Source organism: Ctenocephalides felis, unplaced genomic scaffold (assembly GCF_003426905.1).
Source record: "Ctenocephalides felis isolate EL2017-DRISC unplaced genomic scaffold, ASM342690v1 CF-g0.4_SCAFFOLD_01604, whole genome shotgun sequence".
Lineage (NCBI taxonomy): Eukaryota > Metazoa > Arthropoda > Insecta > Siphonaptera > Pulicidae > Ctenocephalides > Ctenocephalides felis.
This window is the reverse complement of record NW_020537758.1, coordinates 34,248,596-34,275,420: the sequence shown is the minus strand read 5'-3', so window position 1 is coordinate 34,275,420 and position 26,825 is coordinate 34,248,596. Positions and strand designations below refer to the sequence as shown.

Below are 26,825 nucleotides of genomic sequence, written 5' to 3'. Positions count from 1 at the left end.
CGAGTTCGAATCATACCTCAGGACAAAAAAAGAGTACTGTTCACGTTGTGGTATTTATTTAGTGCTAAATAATAACACAAATATATATTTAGATATAACAAACTAACAAGTCATGAGGCCGAAAGAAAGCAGAATCGATGTGGCCTGTGCTGGCGTAATTGGTAGAGCGATGGATTCGTACCCAAAGAGTGCCGAGTTCGAACCATATCGGGACAAAAATTGGAAAGCGTGGAATTTATTATTTATTGTAAGATAGCACAAAGATAAAATTTGGATTTAATAAACTAACAGGTCATGAGGCCGAAAAAAAGCAGAATCGATGTGGCCTGTGTTGGCGTATTGCTAGCGTGCTAGCTTCATGTCAACAGGGTACCGAGTTCGATTCATACCTCCGGACACAAAACGCAAAATAGCGTGACTGTTGACGCTGTGGAACGAGGTATGCACGGAATCACATCCGTTCGAATTTGAGACCCCAGGTATGCTCCCCTCGATCTCGATTGAGAGGAGAGATACGCGCGAGAATCCCGTATCATCCCCTAATGAACCCCGCAGCAGCCCCAAAAAGGGGCGAGGGGGGATTATAGGGGGGTGTGGGGTTCACAAACCCGCGACCCTGTGGTCCCGCCCTCGAAAAAGGGAGAGGGGGGACTATAGGGGGGTGAGGGTTCCGCGCGACGACCACCACTGGGTCGCGCCGGTTGAAAAGCTGGGTGCGTCACAGGGTGGGTCGGTGTGCGAGTCCCCGGAGCACCCTCGAGTGCGATGATGGGGATGTGGGGTTAGGGAAATGCAGTGACAAGGGAAAAAGGGGTGAAAAGATATGAGGGGGGAGAGATAAGGATGGTGAGAGAGAGATAGGGGAAGAGATAGGGGTGGTGGGAGAGATAGGAGGGGGAGAGATAAGGGGGGGAGAGAGATAGGAGGGGAGGAGACAAGGGGAGGGAAGAGCTAGGGGGAGAGAGAGAGGGGGAGGGATGAGAGAGGGGGGAGAGAGACAAAGGATGGATGAGGGACAAGAAAGCGATAGGGGAGGAGACTAAACGCATTTTCCACCCATCACGTTACAAATGCGTGTTACACATGCGTAACACGCAGTGTAACGTCGCGCTCCACCCTCATCCATCCTCCCTCCGTTCTCTCTCCCCCTCTCTCATCCCTCCACCTCTCTCATCCTCCCCTTATCTCTCTCCCCCCTATCTTCCCACCACCCTATCTCTCCCTATCTCTCTCTCACCATCTTATCTCTCCCCCTCATATCTTTTCACCCCTTTTTCCCTTGTCACTGCATTTCCCTCACCCCACATCCCCATCATCGCACTCGAGGGTGCTCCGGGGACTCGCACACCGACCCACCCTGTGACGCACCCAGCTTTTCAACCGGCGCGACCCAGTGGTGGTCGTCGCGCGGAACCCTCACCCCCCTATAGTCCCCCCTCTCCCTTTTTCGAGGGCGGGACCACAGGGTCGCGGGTTTGTGAACCCCACACCCCCCTATAATCCCCCCTCGCCCCTTTTTGGGGCTGCTGCGGGGTTCATTAGGGGATGATACGGGATTCTCGCGCGTATCTCTCCTCTCAATCGAGATCGAGGGGAGCATACCTGGGGTCTCAAATTCGAACGGATGTGATTCCGTGCATACCTCGTTCCACAGCGTCAACAGTCACGCTATTTTGCGTTTTGTGTCCGGAGGTATGAATCGAACTCGGTACCCTGTTGACATGAAGCTAGCACGCTAGCAATACGCCAACACAGGCCACATCGATTCTGCTTTTTTTCGGCCTCATGACCTGTTAGTTTATTAAATCCAAATTTTATCTTTGTGCTATCTTACAATAAATAATAAATTCCACGCTTTCCAATTTTTGTCCCGAGGTATGGTTCGAACTCGGCACTCTTTGGGTACGAATCCATCGCTCTACCAATTACGCCAGCACAGGCCACATCGATTCTGCTTTCTTTCGGCCTCATGACTTGTTAGTTTGTTATATCTAAATATTATATTTGTGTTATTATTTAGCACTAAATAAATACCACAACGTGAACAGTACTCTTTTTTTGTCCTGAGGTATGATTCGAACTCGGTACCTTTATGGTACGAAGCCATCACTCTACCCATTACGCCAACACAGGCCATGCCAACTCAACTTTTTTTGGCCATATGACCTGTTAGTTTGTTTTTCGTTTAAAATATACAATATCACCTACTTTGTAACGGTTTTATAATGTGATCGTCGTGGCGTCGTGCGTTAGGAGGTGGGAGTCGCTGGAGATGGCGGGATAGCAGGTTCGAGCCGTGGTGAGGTAAGCAGGGTAAGAATATTAGTTCTTAACGTAGGTAAGTTATGGGTTAAGGTAGTGTGAAGTTAAGGTAAGGTAGTGTAAAGTAAGGTAGGTGATGGAAGCGTAAATATGGGGGAATATTAATGTAATTATTACGCTAATAAAAATAAAGACATATTAGTATTGATGAGGATGTCATTGTGCAAAAGAAAAAAGTAACACGAAGGTTGAGGACTTTAATTTTTTTTTTATAAGTTAAAGTTAAGTAAAACTGACCAATATTTGAAGTAGTATATTAATTAAAATGAACTAATTAACAGTTTCAATAATATAAGTGAGTGAAAAATATTAATATTTTTGACATGTTTGTCAAATATTAAATTTTATAATTTAATAGTCCATTTAAAATGGTAAAAGTTATAATTACGTTAACTTTATTTAATATTTTGATAATAAATAACTAAACAATAAGAAACTAAACCTAATTCATCTCAACCTAATAAAATTCTAATTAAATTTGGACTAATAATTATTATTATTATAGAAAATACAAATATTAATACTAATAATAAAAATCGATTTTTATTAAAATCTTCTATTATATATATATTCCAATATTTAACTACTATTGAAGAAATCATTAACACAAAACTTATAAATATTAAAGATATTCAATCATGATAGAATTAAATTACAAAAATTATATTATATGAAATTTATTTAAAGTATTAAATCCTCTTCGAAGAACGAATTAATGAGTATTTTAATGTTTATGATAACATTAGCTTATCAGTTTATAATACCTGTACCTGTGTTTCTAATATATATCACTGAAAATGGTGTGAAATGAAACACGCCACATAAAGTTTAGTTCGTTTTATTCAAAACTTCCTGTCAATGTATCACACTATTTAATAATACAATTATATTAATTTATTCTTACAATTGCAATAACAAGAATAATTAAAATACATTAACATTTGCCTAAAACTGAAATATATATATATATATATATATATATATATATATATATATGATTTAGTAGTTAATTTTGATGTTGAAATATATGAGTGAGTTCTTGAGGGCGATACATCAAACAAAGAAAAGCCAAAGATTTATAAAATAATCTTTATTTCCAAACGTTTCGACATTCAATTTAATGTCATCATCAGTGGATATTACGTTGGTTAGTTACATATAGAGAAGTGTACACAGCACTAGAGATTTGGCACTAACATTTATACAACTAACTTGTCAGCACTATGCATTTTTTATATAATTTTTTTGTATCATGTAAACAGAAAAAACGTTTGGAAATAAAGATTATTTTATAAATCTTTGGCTTTTCTTTGTTTGATGTATCGCCCTCAAGAACTCACTCATATATATATATATATATATAATATATATATATATATATATATATATATAAAACACAGCATGACATTTATAGCTGAGAAGAAAAGTGCTCCATTTAAAGAAATAATAGAAAGTAAACTATTTAAACAAGAGAAAACATCGCTTTAACGTATTAAATGTTTAAGGCACTCGACTAGCATAAGGGTTTGCAAAAAAGCAAGGTGTATTGTCAACGCTTTTCTACCGAGTCAAAGCAACGATGCAGAGTTCTACCAAGTCAAAGCAAATTTATAAGGAGCTTAACTAAGATGCGGCAAGATGGTTGTAAACACCCAAACAATAAACGAACTGTTTTACACAATTGTTTACACTAAGAAGTGCACTCAATAAGTATCCTTATTAATAACAACAAATTTTTAAAATTTAGATATGTTTAAATATTCTTGTAATTTACGTTAGAGCATTATTTGACCGTAAAGTGGCTCATAATTGAATTAAAAAAACAAATTAAATTAAATGCAATATATTTATTCATTATTTCATTAACATATACACACTTAACTATTCAATATATCACAGTAGACACCTTCTCTGACGACAAGACGGAGATAGTTACTTGGAACAGCATAATTAGTAGATCGGGCAACTATTTTCGCTAGAGAACAAGCCTTGAGTGACTTGAGAGTTGAAGACACTACTTGGCCTTAAGTAGTCGTTTACCCTATAAACAAAAGCAATGAATTAATAACAAGTCTCAAAATATACTATAATAATAAATTACCTGATTAATCATTCGGCTGTGTCTTCTAAGCACTCTCAGTATGACCTTCATAGTAAAACTCAACAAGTGGTTTTTATAGTAACTGATTGTTAGTGAGGTTAGTCATGTTATTGAGTTAGTAAGAGTTAATCATGCATAATTATAGGCAGTTAATGAAAAAAAAAAACACTTGCGAGTCATACACATGAATGGGTATTCCAAGCTCTTGATGTTAGGAGCTACAGGGCAGTAATAGTTGGATTGAGAAGATCTGCAAAAAAGAAACAATTAGGAAATTGTTTCCATTTATACTGGTATGGGGGTTAACACATACCTGGTAAAATGTTTCTGGAAGGATTCCTGGTTTAAGGAGTCAGTGTGCAGAGCAGCAGTAGTTGAAAGGACCTGGAAAAAAAAAGAATCATTTTAGGAATGTTTGCATTTATACTGGTATGAATTAACACATACCTGGTAAAATGTTTCTGGAAAGATTCCTGGTGAAGGAGACAGTGTGCAGAGCAGCAGTAGTTGAAAGGACCTGAAAAAAAAAGTATCATTTTAGGAATGTTTGCATTTACACTGGTATGGATTAACACATACCTGGTAAAATGTTTCAGGAAGGATTCCTGGTGAAGGAGTCAGTTTGCAGAGCAGCAGTAGTTGAAAGGACCTGAAAAAAGAAGAATCATTTTAGGAATGTTTGCATTTATACTAGTATGAATTAACACATACTGGTAAAATGTTTCTGGAAAGATTCCTGGTGAAGGAGTCAGTTTGCAGAGCAGCAGTAGTCGAAAGGACCTGGAAAAAAAAAGAATTATTTTAGGAATGTTTGCATTTATACTGGTATGGATTGTTTCTGGAAAGATTCCTGGTGAAGGAGACAGTGTGCAGAGCAGCAGTAGTTGAAAGGACCTGAAAGTACTGGTATGGACTGTTTCTGGAAAGATTCCTGGTGAAGGAGACAGTGTGCAGAGCAGCAGTAGTTGAAAGGACCTGAAAAAAAAAGTATCATTTTAGGAATGTTTGCATTTACACTGGTATGGATTAACACATACCTGGTAAAATGTTTCTGGAAGGATTCCTGGTGAAGAAGTCAGTTTGCAGAGCAGCAGTAGTTGAAAGGACCTGAAAAAAAAAAGAATCATTTTAGGAATGTTTGCATTTACACTGGTATGGATTAACACATAACTGGTAAAATGTTTCTGAAAGGATTCCTGGTGAAGGAGTCAGTGTGCAGAGCAGCAGTAGTCGAAAGGACCTGAAAAAAAAAGAATCATTTTAAGAATGTTTGCATTTACACTGGTATGGATTAACACATACCTGGAGAAATGTTCCTGGAAGGATTCCTGGTGAAGGAGTCAGTGTGCAGAGCAGCAGTAGTTGAAAGAACCTGAAAAAAAAAAGATTCATTTTAGGAATGTTTGCATTTATACTGATTTGGATTAACACATACCTGGTAAAATGTTTCTGGAAAGATTCCAAATAAAGCAATCGGAATGAAGATTCTTGCATTTTTGAATTGGCAGTTGTATGACCAGAATCTGTAATAAAAAAAAAAATTAGTAATGCATTGATGTTACACAGGAATTTCATAAAATTGTTGATGCATTACCAAAAAATTCATCATCATAGATTCTACGTGGAGTTCGAATCTTTAATGAAAAAAATTTCAATTATTCAAATGAGATTTAGAAAGTAAATGATAGAAACTTACTGTCATGCCAAGTCCATTTACATACATGTAAGATATATGCAAAAATAAATATTAAAAAAATTAACACTATATAAAAATAATGTTAAGCTAATTACTTGATTGATTGATCATTAGAAACTTACTTAAAAGTAAATTCAAATCTATTAAGCTTCTTAGTCCTTTTTCTATAATCATTAAAATTGGAGCTGTTGTCAATGTTTATAAAATCACAGTGACTTATATATGCCTGAAACAGAAATTCTAAGGTTACAAATCGGCAAATTAATTAATATTATGAAACATTAAGTATTATTCATCAATAATAATGAATTTAATGTAAACTACATTTTCACTCGATACTTGGCTATTCAATACTCAACCATTTGTTTGATATGATATATTGTAGTCTTCATGTGATTTCATCTTGATGCCCAGAAATATAATGTAGAAATTTACTAGCGGTTTAATAACTGCACTTGGTTTTATATGAAATGCATTAACATGAATTTCAAACAGTGAAAATTTAAATTTAATGTAATACGTCAAATCTACATATTAATTTGCTTAATCCTAAAAGATTCAAACGACCACATTATTTTTTAGTAGTTAAATAAATTAGTTATTGTTAGTGTTTGTTAGTATTATTATGAATGCAAATCATGCAAATGGTCATTTGAATCGTGAAAGCTAATGCTTTAATGATTTTGCAAATTTGTAAAAAATAAAGAGAAAACTAAAAGTACTAATCAATATCTTGGGTAAATTCACTGTTCAATGAATACATTCATAACAAATGCAATTCCAATAAAATCATAATTAGTGCAATACATTAACAATGTTCGCATAAAAACTGAAAGGATCTGCACAAAATTCCTATAGTAACTGGCTGCCACAAATTCAAACCTACCTGCACCTGTAATATACAGAAATTGGTATTAAATCATCATGAAAATAATTATATATACATATTTAAATGTATGTTGATACGTCACCAAAGCTGCCTTTGTCCACAGGCATAATTATCAATCTTCTCAATCCATATACAAAGGCATAATCCTAATCCAGAGAAGCACAAAATAGTCTTTATCTGCATCTTTATTATCAATCAAGTTGTGATAACTATTCTGTGTCGTTTCCTTTGAGTAAGAATAAATTAGTACATAAGCCCAAAGCTGTTCCATGACAAAATACTTTTGCTTTAAGATTCTTGATAACGTAATGATTGTGATATATAAATTGTAGTGAGTTAGAACATAGTAATGATTCAAATAACACTTAAATTGAATATATACAATTCACAAAATGATTAAGTCTCTCGATGGTAAAACTGTCCATGAAATAACAGTTGTTTTTGTTTACTTTGACATGGTGCATTTCAATTAGAGCAAAAACTTTGAATAATAGTATTTAATATTTGTATAAAGAATAGTGAATAAAAAAATATGTATCATTCCCTGAAGTCTTAGAACCGAATCCAAAATAATCACAAATCAGTATCACTGCCTTGCGATTGTAAACTCTTTGTTTAGTCAAGGAAATAGTTTTATTTAACAGTGGACACCACATGAGGTAAATTATAATTATGAGACTAACACTAGTACGACTTGAACAAACTAAATAATTCGAGCACATGGTTAGGAAAAGAAAGAAATGAGAAACGGCTTCAACTTGCAAACGTGCAAATTTTAATGTCATTTCTAACGTAAGACCAACGCTATTGAACACGAAATGGAGTTCGAGTGAATTAGTAAGCAAAATATAATTAGCACATGTACAACATACCAAATGATGTTCGCAGGTTCTCTCCAAGCGGCAAGGGGGCCTTTGTATTCCCCTACGTTTTCTTCGAGTAAATCCAATAAGAAAATGAACTATTGCAATGAAAACCAATTCCGGTAGAAAACAAAACTCGTAGATGTGCGATTACAGAACGTGTATGTGTGTCCGGTCGAAGATGGCGCTGCACAAACTTAAGCGCCACTTTTGTTTTGAAATTGAACCGAGATTTATTGGAATTGATCGGAATCAGATTGGAATCTCTAATTTTAACAATATAAGTAATTAAAAACATCTATTTATTTCTATATCGATAAGCGCTCTTATAATTTTACTGCAAGTATTTTTATTGTTGGCGATTTACACATAAATAAACTTATTTTATTTAGGTAATCAGTTTTTGAATAAGTGCGTACTTAGATTTGATTATAGTAAATTAAATTACATCTTCAAATATTATAAAAATATAAAATTGTTTTAAGAATTTAAGTTTGGATATCTAAAAAATATAATAAATTTGTTAAATGTTGTTACATATGCAATGATCAAAATCTTGACCAAATGAATACATTAAATAATTATTATATCAATGAATTGAGATTTTTTAATAATAGAATATAAAATGATTTCAGAGATTGTCTCCGAAAGGATATTATATATTTTCAAGGATATTCGAGTGTCGGAGGATCAAGTGGGCGATTTTATTAGATGAATGGCTTCGTCGTGCACAGGACAGATATAGTAGGTCGCAGCAGAGAAGAATAGAAGATAAAATTTAGTTAGGTTTATTATTTTCTTTGTTTTCTATTGTCAAGTTCAGCTAAGTACAAACTAGTTGATATTAGATTTTTAATTATATTAAATATAATATGAATTTTATTTAGTGAAATGCTTAGTATTATTTATTTATCTTTGGTGAATATAAATTTTATTTTAACCTATAGTTGCATTTTTAATTCATTTAATATTCTTTTAGTTTCAGATTTTACGATCAAACCATTTTTCGATCTAATTTTGACCTACGAACGATAGAACTATTTTTAACCCATAGGCCAAATTCTGACCTATAATCGAATTATTTTCAATGTATGTGCCAAATTTCGACCTGTAATCGAACTATTGTTGATCAATAGTATGCCCCACCATTGTGACCAAGAGTTGTATATGACACTGGTCGTTTGGCTCATTATGATGGGAAGATAAAAATAAATGCGTGGTAAACCGATCAACCTATGGAGTAAAAACCCAAGTGCACCTGCTCGCACTTGTGCTTTGTTTAAATCAACAACAAATATATAATATAATACATTATTAACAATACTATAGTATATTTTGATATTATAGTATACTGTTAATATTATAATATATTAAATTTATTGGAATAATTACAGCTTTGACAAAAACAGCCAGCAATATATAAACTTAATAAATTGAATAAAATGGTAATTACTTTAGTGACAATAGTAATAATAACAATTAAATTTAAAATATCGTACAGTTTTGGTTTAAGGAAAGTTTTTGTGAATTTGGTACCCCAAAAATAACACTAATTAATTGATAATTAAAAAAAAACATGTTAATATATATATATATATATATATATGTGTGTGTGTGTGTACACATCCCTGGGTTCCTTGGTTGTATTAAACATCAAATTTATAATTTATTATATTAAAGAAAGAGGATACAATATTTATATATACTCTAAAATAATATATTCAAAAACTAACTAATAAAAACTATTATACATATTATTAAAAAGCTCTAAAAATAACAAAAAGATATTTAGGCAAAATTAATAATATTAAATGATATGCTTGTATTCTTGCTTCATTTACAACTAAAAGAAATTTAAAGTAAATAAACAATATGAACTATATATTAACCCCAAAAACTAATAATAAAATACAAAACTAAAATTGCAGAAACATATCTCGTACTCTGCTAAGTATCAATATGGTACCTTATTCCCCTGTTAATTCCAATATTATTATAACCCAATATTAGTATAATATTATCGCAATGCATCAGACTTTTTTGTTCATTATTTTGTTTTCAAAAGATCAAGCACTATTTATTATCTTTCTGAAGCAATTTGCTACAAATCTGTCTTTTTCTTGTAAGGCACATGGTTCTTCACCAGCCAAAGCTGTTTCCACAAGTTTAATGGATTCCTCTGAGAATTTCTGACCTTGTAGACGAGTGATCACAGCCGCTTCGCCATGCATTCCATCTGTACGGCAAAGCCCTGGAAGGATAAACATTTAATCAGAAAAAGTATTTGAAATATAATTGACATAAAAACATTATCAGAGAACAAAATTAATATTGCACTGTACCTCCAAAATTTACCACATTTATTAAATTTCTTAACAAAAATCTAATTTTTACTGCAATAATATTTATAAATAATATAAAATTGTTTATATATATATATATATATTTTAATTTTACGGACCATTAACTTCTTTACTTCTCTCAACATTTACAGGAATTTTAGCTTGAGCTATTGCATATACATTTTCAGATCTTAACAATAATGAATATTTATAAACATATCTTTGCAATCTAGTTTGGTGCTACGATCTTCGAAGTTCTCAAAAAATTTATTATAAACTATCATATATTTTTCATAATCTACACATATTTGGAAAACTTGTTCAATTGAGATCATATATGAGGCCAAAATGGATCAAATTGGATCTTGCTTGGTCTTTAATGATATTTGATTCTGCTAAGGGCATGTAATAATATTACATTTAATAAATTAAGAAAATAACTTGTATTTTATTTCCATTTTCTTACCTTTTGGGACACTCAAGTGAACATCATTGATAAGTCCACGCTCCACGTTCATCGATATGGTTAGTTGTTTAGAATCTCTTTCAAAAATCTCTCCGTGTTGCACAGATACATCTTCTTGTAAAAGCGATTCAGGTACATCGAATGTACGCAATATGGAAAATTTGGGAGTGCGCCCAAATCGCCAATCCCAACTTTCGTATTCTTCCCGTATCTTATTAATACCTGAAAATAAATGTGTCCCAGAACTCAATGTCAAGCCGTAATGTGGTGATAGTATTGATGGTAGTTGTCATAAAAAAAAAATAAAAAGAAAATCACACATAGTTTATAAAGTGCTAAAGCACCTATGTATCTGACGTACCTTTAAAAGGCAACCTAGAGCTCTGAGGAAAATATGACCATTTTTCGAAAATCGTGGTTAAAATCATTTATTTAAGCTTTAGGTTCGTAATCGTAAATAATATTTCTAGGAAATACAGTCACAAATAATGACACAATTGCCCTAAATTTTCAAGAATTAATACTTAATGTTGAACTATAAATTAAATTTTTAAATGTGGTCAACTTTTAGAGGACCTACTTCTAAAAAATTAAAAAAAAAGTGTGTTGGTAAGTTTTATTAAAACTTGGCGCATTCAATCATGATTGTAAAATGATATAATACCTACTTAATAGTTTCATAATAAAATTTAATATAATTTTAAAAAATCAAAAAATAAATACACTGACTTCACAATAACGAGGTTTTCACAATAAGGACACACTATACATTGTGCACTTCACCCTCGTCAGGCCTTTTCTAGAATATTATTCCATAGCTTGGACACATTATACGAAACTATCAAGCAACAAACTTAATAGTGTGCCATTTTTTTTTGAAAAATACCTAAAATACTTTGCGCAATATAAAAGAATTAGTGTACATGAAAGAGGAATTTTTTTACAGAAATGCGAGACCAATAATCTGAGCAAATGACAGCAAATTAATGATCTTATCTTTTTTATAAGTCAGTAAATGGCTTAATTGATACCCTGTTAGAAAAAAATTATTTACTCTAGACTAAGATCATACTTCAGTATTACGCAGACTTCAAAAACCACAAAAAAATTATATATTAAACAGTCCTATGAATAGAAGCACCATAGAGTAGCTATGGTGGTCAACAAATAGTGCTCGAACCAAAACTTGTTTAATTCCTCACATAATGCTATTATTTTGATAAAACTTGCCTAATTATAAACCTTTTACCTGGGAACCAGCCCTCGGTTGGGTTGATGGATTGGAATCCTCTCTGTGACTGCACCAAAGCATCTCCCTGATCTTGCAAAGATACAGCGGATGTCCGCATATATTCATTTCCGACAGCAGCGATCAAGCGATTTACGTTTACACGAACATCTTGCTCCACTAAATTCGCAACCTTGCTTTTCACAGAAGGAGTGGCGGTTGTGCTTATACCTGACTGAAATAGAAATATATTTATTAATAAAAAAAATGTTATTTTATTATGTAGTTTTAATTACATTTTGAATCTTTCTATTTTTATTGTATAAAAAATTCAAACTAAATTCATGAAATATAAAAAAAAATCGAAATTTTATTGAAAACTTTTGCTATATCATCAGTGGATATTGTATATATGAGAATTACAGGACTAATTTTATAATCTGAAGTATAGAGTATTATGGCAGTAACAATAAACAGGTCAGTAATTGCAAATTAATTTTTAATAACAGTTTTAATGAATTGTACTAATTACACGTTATTTTGAGAGAACGTATAAGTGCGAAATATGTGAAGAAAAATCGGTATTAAAACTATATGTATAAATTGTTTATTTATGCCATGAGCGCTTGTGTTTCCAATTGAGTGCACAGTATGTCATTCCTCATTTTTTTTCTTTAAAAAAAAAAAATATTTTATTTATTAACTTCCCGTAGGGCAAGTTATAGTAATCGCAAAAAAATCGAAAATGAAAATTTTTATATATCTTTACGTTTCAAAACCTTCTGAACATTTTGGCATACCTTAGAAAAAATGGATGTATGTGTGTGTGTGTGTATGTGCGTGTATGTGTGTGTGTGTGCGGATACAAATTTTCGTCGACGATTTCGGAAACACAGATGAAGCGATTTGAATAATTCAACAAACATTCGATTCGTATTGATAAGGAGACGAGCTGATTAGTTTTTGGCGAAGGCAGGTCTAGCCGTTCCGAAGATATGGGGCAAAAAGTGCCAAAAACGGTAACCCAGTTTTTAAGTTTTTAAGAGAACGAAGCGTCCGATTTGAATAATTCAAAAAACATTTTACTTGATGAAATACTTGACGTTGGTTTTTTGCAGACAACAGTTGTCTCATCTCTATGATGAATTTCTTTCATTACAATTTCTGTAATAGTGAAAAATTCACTTCTCCATAAGGAGTGCACTTGTCAATTACAGTTAACTGGTTAAGTGATAAAAAAACCTGATTTTAGCGGACGTCAATAGTCGATTAAGATTAATATAATAGAACCACATTGTAGATTCCATTAGTAAATAACTAATTTCTTTTAAAAAATATGGACACTAAACGCTTATAATACAAATTAGCATTGTGCTTCACAGTATATGTACAATATGGTATGGTACTATATATGTTCAGGATATAATGAGGGAGCAGTATGAATAAAAACATCGTATATTCCTGGATCAGAATTAAATATATACTTTATTCCATTAAGTTTTACTTCCTTTAATGAGAGCTTATGAAGTAGAATGCATTAATCAATATTAAATTTTTAAATAAAAATTATCAGTAATTGATTTTAGGAAGAGAAAATACTTCCTACGCCTTGTTATAATATAAATTATAATTGTCATCCAAAATCAGCTAATTGTTTTCACTCACAACAATTTATACAATAATTAACTCTTGGTGCTATATTGAATTAATAATAATATTCCTTGCAAATAATTTGCATTAATCGTATGCAGAAAATACACCAAGTATTCGCACAGTAACACGATTCTCATGAATATGTATGCATGTAGGTTAAACATGTTCGTTGTAGACTTTATCCAAGGGCAATGTAAAGTGAATAATTTGCGTATAAATTTTTGTTATTTTCGGTAAACATTATGGTGATAAAATTACTAGTCCGTAAATATTTTGACGGATTTGATTACAAATCGAATTAGATAGCGGTTATTTATACAACCGGTAAAAAATTACAACATACCAGAGTAAGAGAATATAAACAAATGATATAATTGCATTGAAAACATGAGAAATCTACGAATACTTGTAATCTAGTTATTTTTTATTTGCTTGATCATCTATTTATTAAATCAATTGTTCGACTAGGTGTAACCGATATTTTTCTTTAAGGTAAATAATCGATTTATTCAATAAAAATAGAGAAAACTATTTAGTTAATAAATAAAATTTTTGCTTTTCATCAGAATCTAATCGATGCCATCACTTGACATATTTTGAATAAACTTGTAGAAGACACATGTAATTATATCAATTATAGTGCACAAACACGCGATTTTATGTCCAAAAAGCGCAACCCATTATCATAATCCAACAGTTTTTAATATGGCTTATAATATTCTAGGATGTTCGTTTACATCATAAACTTGAATTTTATTTTTTTATTTTCTTATAAATTACAATCTGTCTAAATAGAAAGACACTGAGTAATTAGTTTGACAATTAACATAGAATTTTAAAAGAAAAACCCAGTAATTCATCTTTTATTAATGTACTAAATTATATCTTAATTAAATTTTGATATTATAAAGAAAGAAACTCAAATATATACATACAATTATAAAAACAAGTAAACTCGAATTTGTCAAAATTTATTGAAGTTGTCAATAAGTTCAATAATTAATTAAGAAAAACAGCCAATCTCTACCAGAAGATTTGATCAGGCTGATCATTACCAAAGTCAAATTTTGCTCATAGATACACATAGTTTTCTGAATTATGGCATCAACATGACCTAAAACGCCAAAAAGAAACAAACTTTTCTATTAGAAATTTAAAAGATAATGAGATAAAATAAAATGATTTTTTATCCCTTGTTAATAGAGTCAAACTGAAAAATTATATTTAATTATTTGTGGGGAAGGCGGATAATTTTTAATATCACCACGTATCACCAAGGGGTATCCAAAAATCCTTAAAAATCGATCACGTGATTAATGGACGCGTCCTTTTCGCGTGTAAATATATTTTCACATATGGACAATTGAATATAAGATTGAATATAATTTGATTTATCATCTACAAAATGCACCCATTTTCTTATGAAATAACTAATATTCTTTCATGAGAAATAATTACATATCATTTCAACAGAAATCATTGAATTTTTATTTTTTTCAAGAGTGCGTTGACTTTGCACTCATATCTCAACTAAACGTAAACAACATTTGTTTCTTTATTTCGTTTTTATATAGCTTGTTGTAATTTCTTATAGATACAATTATATATATATATATATATATATATATATATATATATATATATATATATACTCTAGATCAGGTCACTGTAAATTCTGTAATCTTTAGTAGACTGCAAAAAAAATAGAGATCGTTTATATATAGGTTAAAAGTTTTTTTATCTGATTCGCTGACCTATGTAACTAATATTAATTAGACCAAAAATATTGATAACAATATTAAATTAAATGAAGTATCTTAATTTTATATTTTACACATGAATACTAGTGTCTTTATGTTTATAGGCAGGTATCCACCGGATTGAATATTTGAATTGACAGTTCAATACTATAGATTTTTTTTAAAAACTTATAATAACCAAAAATTAATGAAATTATTAAATAAAAATTTTCACTGTATTTTGCTTTTTTTTAACTTCCCGTTATTATTATTAAGTTATTGTAATGGGCCGAAAATCAAAATTGAAAATTTTTACATTTCTCGACGTTTTGAAGGTTTCTGAACATTTTGGCATACCTCAGAAAAAATGGATGTGTGTGTGTATGTATGTATGGATACAAATTCCCAGTCACGTTTTCGGGCGCACGAATTAACCAATTTGAATGGTTCAAAAAACATTCGATTCCTATTGATAGGGAGATGTGCTGATCAGTTTTTGGCAAAGACAGGCCCAGCAGTTACGGAGATAAGAGCAAAGAGTGTAGAAAATAGAAATCGAGTTTTTGAGAGAACAGAGGATCCGATTTGAATGATCTAAAAAACATTCAATTAGTAAGTTATTGAGAGAAGTGTTTTTTTGTATATCGAAAATAATTCAGATTTTATTTTTAATTCTGACTATAGTTCAAATATACTTTAAACAAATAATTTCAACTTTGCAATTCAGTTCATATAATTCTTATAAATATTAGACAATGTTACAATATTAATAATAATCTATTTGAAAACATTCAGTATTCCTCGAACATTTCGTTATGGTACGGGAAGTTTCAGCAATTTGCCTTAATAAAGGCACGATGCCATACACCTCACTAGTTTTCAATACATTTAGATCCAATATAAAATAATATGAATGCGACTCGAATGCCGTCGGAAACTAAATTTCGTACTTCTTAACGAGTCCAAGAAATTTAAATTGATTCTCAAATGCTGTGAGCAGTATGTACAATTAACCTCACTGAAACATTTAACCACAGACTGAATATTCTCCTTAAGACGAAACATATTCATAACGAATTATTCAAATCAAATTTGTCACATGTGTTCTGTCATGCAATTAATACCATAAACTGCACATATTTTTTGTTGGCTTCGCCCAGAGGTAGGAGGATAGAGTGGCGGGATTTAAATTGGAGATCCCGTGTTCAATTCCCGCTGTCAATGCATCGATTTTTAATTGGAAACTTGGTAGCAATTATATTATAGAAATTATAATTGAAACTGTTTGGGTTGCCATCTATAAAAAACCCAACGTAGTTAGTTAAGTAAATCATCACAACAGCTCATAGAACTCTTAATAGTAATTTAATTTCTGATAGCTGTTCGATATTAAAAAGAAAATAAACCACCTTGCAACCAAATGATTTCGGATTCATTTCCCGTATTGGACAATCTGATACCAATAAGTTTCTTTTGAAAATATGATTGTAATTGTAATAGCTTTTCGGGACATTAAGGCAATAAAACAATTAGAACGATTATTTGGTTTACCTTCTAATGGCGTTTATAAGTAAATTAATATTAATATTTCAAATACTAATGGCAATCATTCATTTGCCTAGAAACCTAGAATAAATATCGCTCACATATCTAGTTTTGAACCCTGATAAAAAAAACGCAGCTATTAACAAAATTACATACAATTTGCTTGTAATTTAACGTTTTAAAAAGAAAGAATCAATGTAATCAAAAAAAGTTCCGAAAAAAAACAATTGTATCTGTGTGTGCATCAAAAATACTTTTACATATGATTATTAGAGAGAAACAATCTAATACTATTTTTGTATCATAACAGGAAAGTGTACTGTAAAATCAGAACTTAGTCCTATGAAATGATCATTAACAATATTAGATCCAGTGAAGGGCTGTTTTCACTTAAAACATATTTTAGTTCATACTTATGGTTAGTAACCACCTGGAATGTTTTTTTAGAAGACCAAAGCTCTAACTACTAAACCACACGGAAATCTATGGTAAGTACGTAAAATTGATTTTTGACTTCTATAATTATCACATATTCAATAAAGTCCGGCATCTAAAGGTCAAGGTAATTACTAGTAAATTGTATTTTCATATGTTATAAACATATTGAATTAATGCATTATTTATTTAGCAATATGCAAATTAACATATGCTGAATGCATTATCATCAAAATATTGTTGTATGTTAATATTAAAATGTTGGGCGTGATTTAATAAAAATGAATAGATGAGTCCATACAAAGTGCTTTCTCTAAAATTTTAGGCATTATGTACTACAAATGTGCAACGTTAAATAAGGTACTTTCATTTTAAATTTACAATTTGCTACAAGCTTTTTTGATAGTATATATATTAGAGCGGATCGATTTATAGTTTGGGTCAAAAAAAGTCGCTTAGGCACATATGATTTTCGGATACTAGAGATCAAAATAAAATACTTTGCTAAAGAAACCATACTTCTGAAATGAATTCTGATGTCCCGTGCAATAACCCAAAAATAAGGATTAAAATTTGAAAAATTCCATTTTGCCCATTTTAGAGTGTCCCAATCGCGTTCAAATGTATGATAGACCCCTTTAATGGTTCTTCAGCAAAGTATCTTATTTTGATCCCTAGAATCCTAAAATTATATGTGTCTAAGTGACCTTTAAATCGACCCGCACTAATATATATACACACATATATATATATATATATATATATATATATATATATATAAAAAATATATAGTATTTTGTTGTCACTAATAACAAGTTACACTTAACGGTCAATGATATTTTTAACAATTAAAACTAATGAAAAACGTAAGCACTACACATAAGCAAATATTGTTTTTCGCAATTTCTGTAGTATTTCTTATGGCATATAAAATTAACATATTTAATATTTAGCGACAGAGCTGTTGCTATATAAACTAAATATATTTTACGAGGCTCTTAACAGATACGGTAGTTTATAATAAGGATTTCAATTTCAATTTATGAAAATATAATTCATAATGATTATTTTAGCCATTTCAGAAAAACAATGCTACTTGTGTATTTATACAAACATGTCTTGATGTCAATATATGTATCAATATATAAAAAAATATGTTTATCAAATACGGATAAAGGTTCTCATTAACATGGCAACAACCTCACAAAAATGCAAAGTAATGGAAAATAACAGTTTAATTCTAGTAATTATATGTTAATATCAACAAGTTTTTATATAATTATCCGTAGAGATAATTGCGGCTTTTTATCAGATCATTACCGCAAAATTAGATCAATTTAATATTGTTTTTTGAACTTTAACATTGTATTAATACTGCAAATAAAACAAAATTTTAATATCCGCGAATCGATCAACTATGGATATTTTATAAGATACAACACAGGTCGAGGTTATCAATATTTTCTATTAATAAAAAATATTTACTCTATTTGGCAATATCGATAGTTTTGATTTATAACTCAGTAATTGGTAACAGCTACTCCATCGAAATATTATTATATTTGCTAATGAACTGAGAGTAATATTTGATAGTACATTAAATTAAATGTATAATTATAAAATTGGTGGAATGTCGAAAAATTACTATGAGTTATAGATTCAAATAATTGAATTTTCTGACTGTTTGCTTTAGTGCTCGATATTTTTTCAAATTAATTAGACACTGATGAATAGAAACTAAGTGACATTTTTCCTTAAGGCAAGCTGAGTGAACTTCCCAACTAAACAGTATTTTATAGTAATAAGCCTTCGTAAGAACTCGGCTGTTAAGTGTATGTCCTAAGAGGGTGGCCGATAACAATATTTATTTTAATATTCATTATTATTTTATTCATAATAATGATAATAACTAAACCACTTTTCATAGGTTTTATATTCAGGAATTTGGTTATAAGACCATGATTTCTATCACTACGTCGAAAAAGACCTTTTTTTACGAAGAAACGACCTGACTGACCTTCGCCAAAAACTACACACAATCAGTTTAATTGTCACCTTAATATCTTTCAAAAGGTTTTCAAATTTTCAAAATCGATTCAGGATTTTTAGTTTGACTGCTTGCAATTCTCTGTTAATGATTCAGAAAAAAGCTAGACGAAACGTCTGTCAAAACCAATTAATTTTAAAATTTTTGAAATCGATGTAGTTGTTTTTGACAAAACGCCGACAAAAGGTCAAATTTTAGCTTACATTTACACATACATGAATATAATTTTTACAATTTTGGTGTCAAACGATTCAGAATTAATTCAAATATTAAGAAAACCTAAAATTTGCATATCCGATCTTCTGACAAAAACAAATTTCTTCGGAAATTAATAAAAAACCTAAGTACAAGCTGAGCAGTTTCAAAATATTAGTTTTGAAACTTTTAAATGTTTTTTCGATCAATAAAAATAACAAATTCTCGTATTGAGTCTGTATGAATATACTTTCAGTCGATTCCACTATTTTCAATATTCATTTAATGTTAATCAGTGTAGGTATGTCTAACGGTGACTAAATGCTGGGATTTTTTTTTTAGCAAATGCAAAAGGTCAAGATAATTACCGTGTGCAGATTGAAAATAATTCGTTAATTAGTTTTTCATTAATACATTTAGCTGATATTTTTGTACAGAATGCAACATTAAAACAATTTTATAGCAAGACGTCTTAGTCTTACATCAAATATCAAAATTTGTTATTGAAGAGGTTTCCATTAATCAATAGTAGGAAACAAAATTAGAACTCTATGGTTGTCATGCGCTATAAGAATTAAGAAAAATACTAATTATGCTATTGATTTGAAGCCTGTGATTACAAGTTAACATATCATATACATCACCTCAACGATCAATATCTTGGAAAACGCTGAATAACAATAATAAAAAAGCTTCATGGAGATGTGTTACCATTTTAAAGAATTGCAAAATAAGCTCCTTGACTATAATTTTCTCTCAACATGTCAGAATATTAACACCAGAAAAGGTTTTTTTCGTATTTAAGTTTTTAGTTATCGTCATAAAATTGATTACAATGAAAAGGATAGCTTTTGTTGTTAACATGTTTCGCGCAAAATTATTATATACCTATTATTCAAATGCGTAAAAGTAGCTTTTGAAACGGTACCATCATTCGAAAAACAAAAATCAATTTTAACTCTGTTTTTAACATGATATATACATGAGAAAAAGAATTCATTAATTAAACGTTAACCTTCATAATTAGAGTAACTGATTATATCATAAAAATGAGTCATGAATAATTAACTAGAAAGCTCGACGTTTAAGACGCAAATACATTTACTGATGCTTACATATCATCAATTTTTGCTAAATCGATTTCGTAGATAATTTCTCATAAATTTTGTGCATGTTTCAAAGTAAGCAAAGATGTTTATCTTGCGAATTAATGATCATTGCAAGTTGCAATAAAAGCATAGAGTTTTAAACCAACGACACGTGGACTTTACGGATTTGAAGACGAAATTCCAAGAGACATCAAATATCTATTCAACTTACGCCTTTACAAAAAAAAAATTGAGCATTTTCGTACGAAGTTGAAAAAAATACATACTACAATTTGTAATAATTATCAATAGATTTCAACTAGGAAATACTTGAAGTTTCAATTACTTTTCTAGATCGACCTGTCAACGTGTGGTCTACATTAACCTTGTGCTACTGTCTATAAATTGATATAAATTGTTGCATTCGTGAATCACGTATAAGAAACGTGAATCATTTGAAACTATTGTATCTTTGTGAGTAAAGATCAAACAGCAATTTTCATAATTGGAAAATATAAAAGAAGAAACCATATTTATTAAGTTTATCAATGGCATTTTTAAAAATGTCATGGTTCAAACTGTTTTGTATGTCCGGGTCGTCACGTATGCCGTATCGTAAAAAAAACATTTCTGGAGGCAAACAAAATATTTGAGATAACACGAATTTTTGCTATATCATTCATATAGACAGTTGTTCATAAACTCAGGCATAAATTTCACGTTTGTTCCATAATAAGATACATTTATTATAATTATTTTTATTTATATTTAGATTTCGATAAACCACGCACGCACGTTGTGGAGTTGTAAAATTTCATGACAAAAACGAAAACAAATCAAAATTTCAAAAATACTTTATACAACATTCACATGTTCAAATGGAGAGAGCCCTCAAACTTTAACAAACCAACGACCCTAATTCCCCAATAAATCAATTCCACAACAAATTTAAAAATTCAACAAAAAATAAATCAAATCCATGAAAATCCACAAACTTGTTCGATATCGATATTTCGGGGATGAAATTTAGAACACTTTCATAATAAATCAAATTAAATTTCTGTTATAATTTATTTCTATGTATGCTTTACAACTTACTCTTGCTTTAGGTTTGAAAACGTAAAATGAAAATTATAGGAAAGTACTTTCAAACTTATTGCATCCGAAATCTCAAATCTTGTAGAAATTGAAAAAATAAAGAAGAATTTAAATAATATAAAAAACGATGGCTTAACTATAAAAATAATTGTTAGTCTACAAATAACCATCCGGAAAATATTTAAAACAAGTTTCCAAAAGAAAAATAAAATCAATACTTACTATTATTGTGGCCAAATAATTAGAAATCGTTAAAAATGTCCCAAAAATACATGCAAGTTAACGACGGTAATTCATATAATTTGTGAACCTGTAAACACGATTCAACCAGCTAAATTTTATTTTTTAAATAAATTTAATTAGCAGTCATCATGCATTGTCTAGACTCCAAATGCTCAAAATATCTGGGTCACGAATTAGCAAATTCTCTACTATTTACATATCGTAAGATAATTTAATTGCTGCGTTTTCACAATCTGTCAAATATGAAATCAAGTAGGAAACATATTGAATGAACCCAGAAAAGGAATACAACATTGGCTAAAATTGACTTCTGATCTGATTCTCTCCAATTTTTATAAACGTGGAATAATATAAAAGAACAAGCTTATCCGAGAATAAGCCTATAAATATTTAGTGTCCAATACTATTACGACTTCGTTAATTCTTCTATAAAAATAATTCTGTATGGTCATAAGAACATTGTAATTTGATAAATGAAACCTGTTCCTGATGTTCTCAGACCTTGAAATCAGTTGATCGGAACTATCGCGATGTATGGAATAAAAAGTACTTACAAATACTGGCTATAAGTAGTATATATACGTTTAGTCAATTCCGTCATGAAATAGATAAACATGCCCTACAACATTTCGTAATAGCTAAAATACATTATTGACGTTGCCTTGAAATTTATATCAATATCAAAGGTTCGTTATGTCTATAAGCACGTGCGTAACACTTTTTGTGAGATAGTTTAAACTTTGCAAGGCAAGATTTTTTAAGATATATATATATATATATATATAATATATATATATTTATATATAAATGATTGCTAATCTGCCCGAATACAGGTCCATGGTGTGAGCACCACAAATCAATAAGAGTCATCAATCATCTGTATTCTTCTTCTTCCAAGTCCTTTCAGTCGTGTAGCAGACTTTTTGCAAAACGTATCCAATCCAGTTTTCCTTCCTTCTAATGATAGTGCTAGGTAGAGTTCCTTTTCTCCTACTCTTCATTTGTTACCTTATCTGTCCACTTTATTTTCTTCATACGTCTCCAGCACCACTTTTCAACACCTTTCAGGTAGTTTTTGTCTGTCAATGGAGTCCGTGTCTCTAATATTTACAAATCTCCAGACATAACACTTTATTAGCCTCTTCTGTAAGTCGATTCTGACCTGACTCGCCAATATCTATCTTTGCTCTGAACTCTCGCGTTCAGTATTTTTCTCTGGTCAAGAGGCTTCCCAAGTATGTGATGATGATATCTACGTCTTCCAGCTCCTGATTTCCTACCATTATCTTTAGGATCCCAATTCGTTTCGACACTGTTCATCACTTTTGACTTGTCAATGTCGATCTCCATTCGAAATATATATATATATATATATATATATATAAGGTGCTAAGAGTTCTATAATCTTTTGTGATTAAATCATATTTCAATCTATATTTTGAAGTAAAACTGTATATTATATTACTTCATATCAGGCTGTCCTAGGTGGGAATTATCTACCACTATACATGGTGGTAGAAACGCCAAATTTACAGTGATGTTTGTTCTAAAAGACCAGACAATTATTCTAAATATCTTTGGATGATAGTTTAGGCAATGAACTATTACTATATTCGTTACCAAAAATCGGCCATCAGATTATTTCATCTGACAAAAACTGATCAGCACGATTCACTACTGATGCTTAGTCATTAAAGTAACTCCACCTCAAAATTCGAGATACCCAGCTGTAAGTCTGTAAATTAGAGCTGAGACAACTTAAATGACTGGACTATTTCGACATTTGAACGGATCAAAATCGGATCAGCAATTAATTTTTTTTTTCACTATTCTGATCGTTGAACAAAGATAATCAAAGCAAGTCTTTACTGAGTTTCATCAAATGACCTAAATTATTTAAATCGTTGCAGTAATTTTTCAGGTCTCGACGAAAGATCAAATATCAAAAACATTTATAACTTTTCCAATTTCGGTTGTCGAACGTTCGCAAAACAAAATTGTCATATCGGAATTTCTGGCGAAAAGCTAATTTTCTCATTTTGGAAATTAATAAATTCCTTAATAGTCATCAATATATTGGGTTGGGGAAAAAGAAATCCATTATTTTTACATGAACTTCAAGACTTTTATTTAACATGTTTTGCATTGTCCGATTTAGGTCAAATATGCACCATTTTGATCTATAATTTGTTGCCATTTTAATGGTAGCTTCGTTATGCCTCTCTCATAAAAGTCTTGGTCCTTATTAGCGAAAAACTCCAGCAATTGATTTTCACACTCTTACCTTGATGGCAATTCTTATCAGTGTGAAAATCAATTGCTAGAGTTTTTCGCTAATTAGGACCAAGACTTTTATGAGAGAGGCATAATGAAGCTACCATTAAAATGGCAACAAATTATAGAACAAAATGGTGCATATTTGACCTAAATCGGACAATGCAAAACATGTTAAATAAAGTCTTGAAGTTCACGTAAAAATAATGGATTTCTTTTTCCCCAACCCTATATATTCGTCGAATTCAAAATACGTCATGGCACAAATTATAATTATTTAAGAGCTTACCTCATGGGTATGAAGAACTTGTGTGAGATTCAGTTTGTCGACGTTGACCCAACAAGGTACAATGATGATATGCATTCGGTTGTCCTAATTTTGCTGCTGTGCCCGAAATCTGCTGTAGGATGGAAAACAAAGAAAAAATCCAAAATAACACGTTAATAACACGGCACACTAAAACATAAATTCAATGGAATACGATTTTTAGTGCACTAGTGAATGACAATAGTGTAATGAATTATTGAATACATGTTTAATGATTATGACCTTGGCCTGTTGCGAGGTTTCGATCGCCATATGAAAAGACTACGAACAAATTATGGAATACAACTTTTCATCGTTCTACTTTGTATTACATTGTTGCTAAGCAATACATGATTAATAAAAATCAATATTGTGATTGGAAATTGACGTCAAGAAACATGCACTTGCTAAACAATTTTTAATGTAATGATAGCTTTAAGTGTATATCTTAATAGCTGTTTGAATTTATCCGTGAATAGAAAATTTTTGAAAAACATGCTCTTTGGAATTTTTTTTACTTATAACTCAAGTCATTAATAAACAAATTTGCTCCTATTTGCTTGAAGTATAAAAGGAGTCATCCATAATCACGTAATCGACTTTTAAACATTTTTGGATTCTTCCCTCCCCCTTGGTGATACATGATGATTTTTAAAATTGACTTTTCTTCCCCTCTCAACATCACGGATCTCCCTCCCAAAATCACTAAAAATATTACCTAGAAAAATCGTAACATTTTTGGAAAATTCTTGAAAAAATTGATATGTTTAAATTCAGCTAAAAAATAAATACTCTTGATTTCTTATTTGAAAATCTTATAACAATCTTATAAGAATAATTACAGGAAAAGATTCCTAAATTGAAATTCGAATTTAGATATTAAAATATAGTAAATCTATTTATTTCTTCAAGTAATCTTTTACTTGACTTCAAAATTTTGCAAGTAGAAAAAGTTATGTTTTTCAATATTTTGTATTAGGATAAAATTTTCTATATCTCAGTCCGACAGAAGTGTCTGGTATGAAAATTCAACGTTCTTTGCAAAAAAATGATAAATTATGCAGTTTGTGAATCAAGAAAAAACACAAGCTTCAACATGTAAAAGTGTTACTGGCAAAATTATGAAAAGCAACATATGTGATTAAAAATAAAAATGTTTAAATATCTTTGTTTCAAATTCTATTTAATTTATTTCTAAATAATTTAATATAGTAATTGAGAATTACTCCCAAGTTGCTAGACTAATAGTTTGTGGAGAACGATTCAAGCAAAAAAATTAATGATTGATGTAAAAAAGAAAACTATTAAATACATAAAGAACATTTTCAAACATAAACTAAGTTATGAATTTATCTGTGGAATATGATGAATGAATCAAAGGCAATGGAGTATTGATATTATATAGGTTCTTACATATGATTTAAAAAAAAAAAAGGTATTTTCACTATACGAATTGCAAGATAATACCCATTCATAGCAATAAAATGGTAGTAAGATATTGATTAAATTAGAACTATTTTGTTGGACAATATATTGCCTAAAAATGTTTCATTTATTAGTTAGCGCAATAATATTTGTAAGAACCTATCTATTACCATTGTAGAATATGTATGAACATGAATATAGATGCATGAAAACATTAACAACCATTTATACACAGCAAAAGAGATGTTTGAATGCATGTGGATTTAATTTACTAGCGATGAGCAAGGACATAAAGCACTTACTTTTAAATTTCCTTCAAGCACAATGTCTTCTCGTGGAGATATCTGAGATCTAATGCCCCATTCACGGAATAAAGCTCTTGTTATAATATTCAGGTTATATTTTCTGTTATAACGCTCTCGTGGTGTAAAGAAGGTCATATTCAAGTTACCTTTGTCATGGTAAACAGTACCTCCACCACTATTTCTGCGAGCAATTTTGATATCCCTGGCTTCTGCAGCGCTAACATCAGCTTCTTTCCATGGGTTCTGATGGCGTCCAATAACCACACAAGGGTCATTTAGCCACAGCATCATTATATGATGATTTGTGAGATCATAGTTGCGATAAATCCAATCTTCCATAGCCAAATTTGTGAAAATGTCATTAGACTGTGAAATGAATACAGATTTTTGGATGTCTGCTTCTTTCACATCCTTAACATTAGATTTGGTTGAGTATGAATTCCACATCAACGGTGCAACTGCTTTGCCTTTTTGAATATTCACCAAAGCAGCTCCGAAACGACAACCGGCAAGCAGAGCACAAGACATGTTTGCAATTTTATGCTCGTAACTTTATTTTAAATT

General features: G+C 30.8%; 2 protein-coding genes across 9 annotated transcripts; both read right to left on the bottom strand.

Moving 5' to 3' along the window:
• Positions 1-4,545: 4,545 nt before the first annotated feature.
• Positions 4,546-7,994, bottom strand: LOC113372975. 8 transcript variants are annotated; one of them, XM_026613307.1, is made up of 9 exons: positions 7,881-7,994; positions 7,088-7,234; positions 6,242-6,348; positions 5,859-5,946; positions 5,726-5,795; positions 5,595-5,663; positions 5,461-5,530; positions 4,737-4,806; positions 4,546-4,673 (listed from the first exon to the last, which is right to left on the bottom strand). In XM_026613307.1, the coding sequence occupies exons 3-9, from the start codon at positions 6,291-6,293 to the stop codon at positions 4,553-4,555; spliced, it is 540 nt and encodes a 179-aa protein (XP_026469092.1). In that variant the 5' UTR covers positions 6,294-6,348; positions 7,088-7,234; positions 7,881-7,994; the 3' UTR covers positions 4,546-4,552. The 8 variants fall into 8 exon arrangements, with proteins under 8 accessions (XP_026469092.1, XP_026469100.1, XP_026469093.1 ...); XM_026613315.1 differs by lacking the exons at positions 5,461-5,530; positions 5,595-5,663; positions 5,726-5,795 and adding exons at positions 4,871-4,940; positions 5,003-5,072; positions 5,135-5,203 and having other exon boundaries at positions 4,737-4,807; XM_026613308.1 differs by lacking the exon at positions 7,088-7,234 and having other exon boundaries at positions 6,242-6,345; positions 7,881-7,985.
• Positions 7,995-9,636: 1,642 nt separating this feature from the next.
• LOC113372957 (lipoyltransferase 1, mitochondrial) lies at positions 9,637-26,809 on the bottom strand. Its single transcript, XM_026613286.1, is given in 6 exon segments — positions 9,637-10,122; positions 10,680-10,901; positions 11,929-12,142; positions 24,514-24,561; positions 24,563-24,622; positions 26,259-26,809. Coding segments are annotated over 6 exon segments (1,260 nt in total). The 5' UTR covers positions 26,790-26,809; the 3' UTR covers positions 9,637-9,937.
• Between the last annotated feature and the right edge of the window lie 16 nt (positions 26,810-26,825).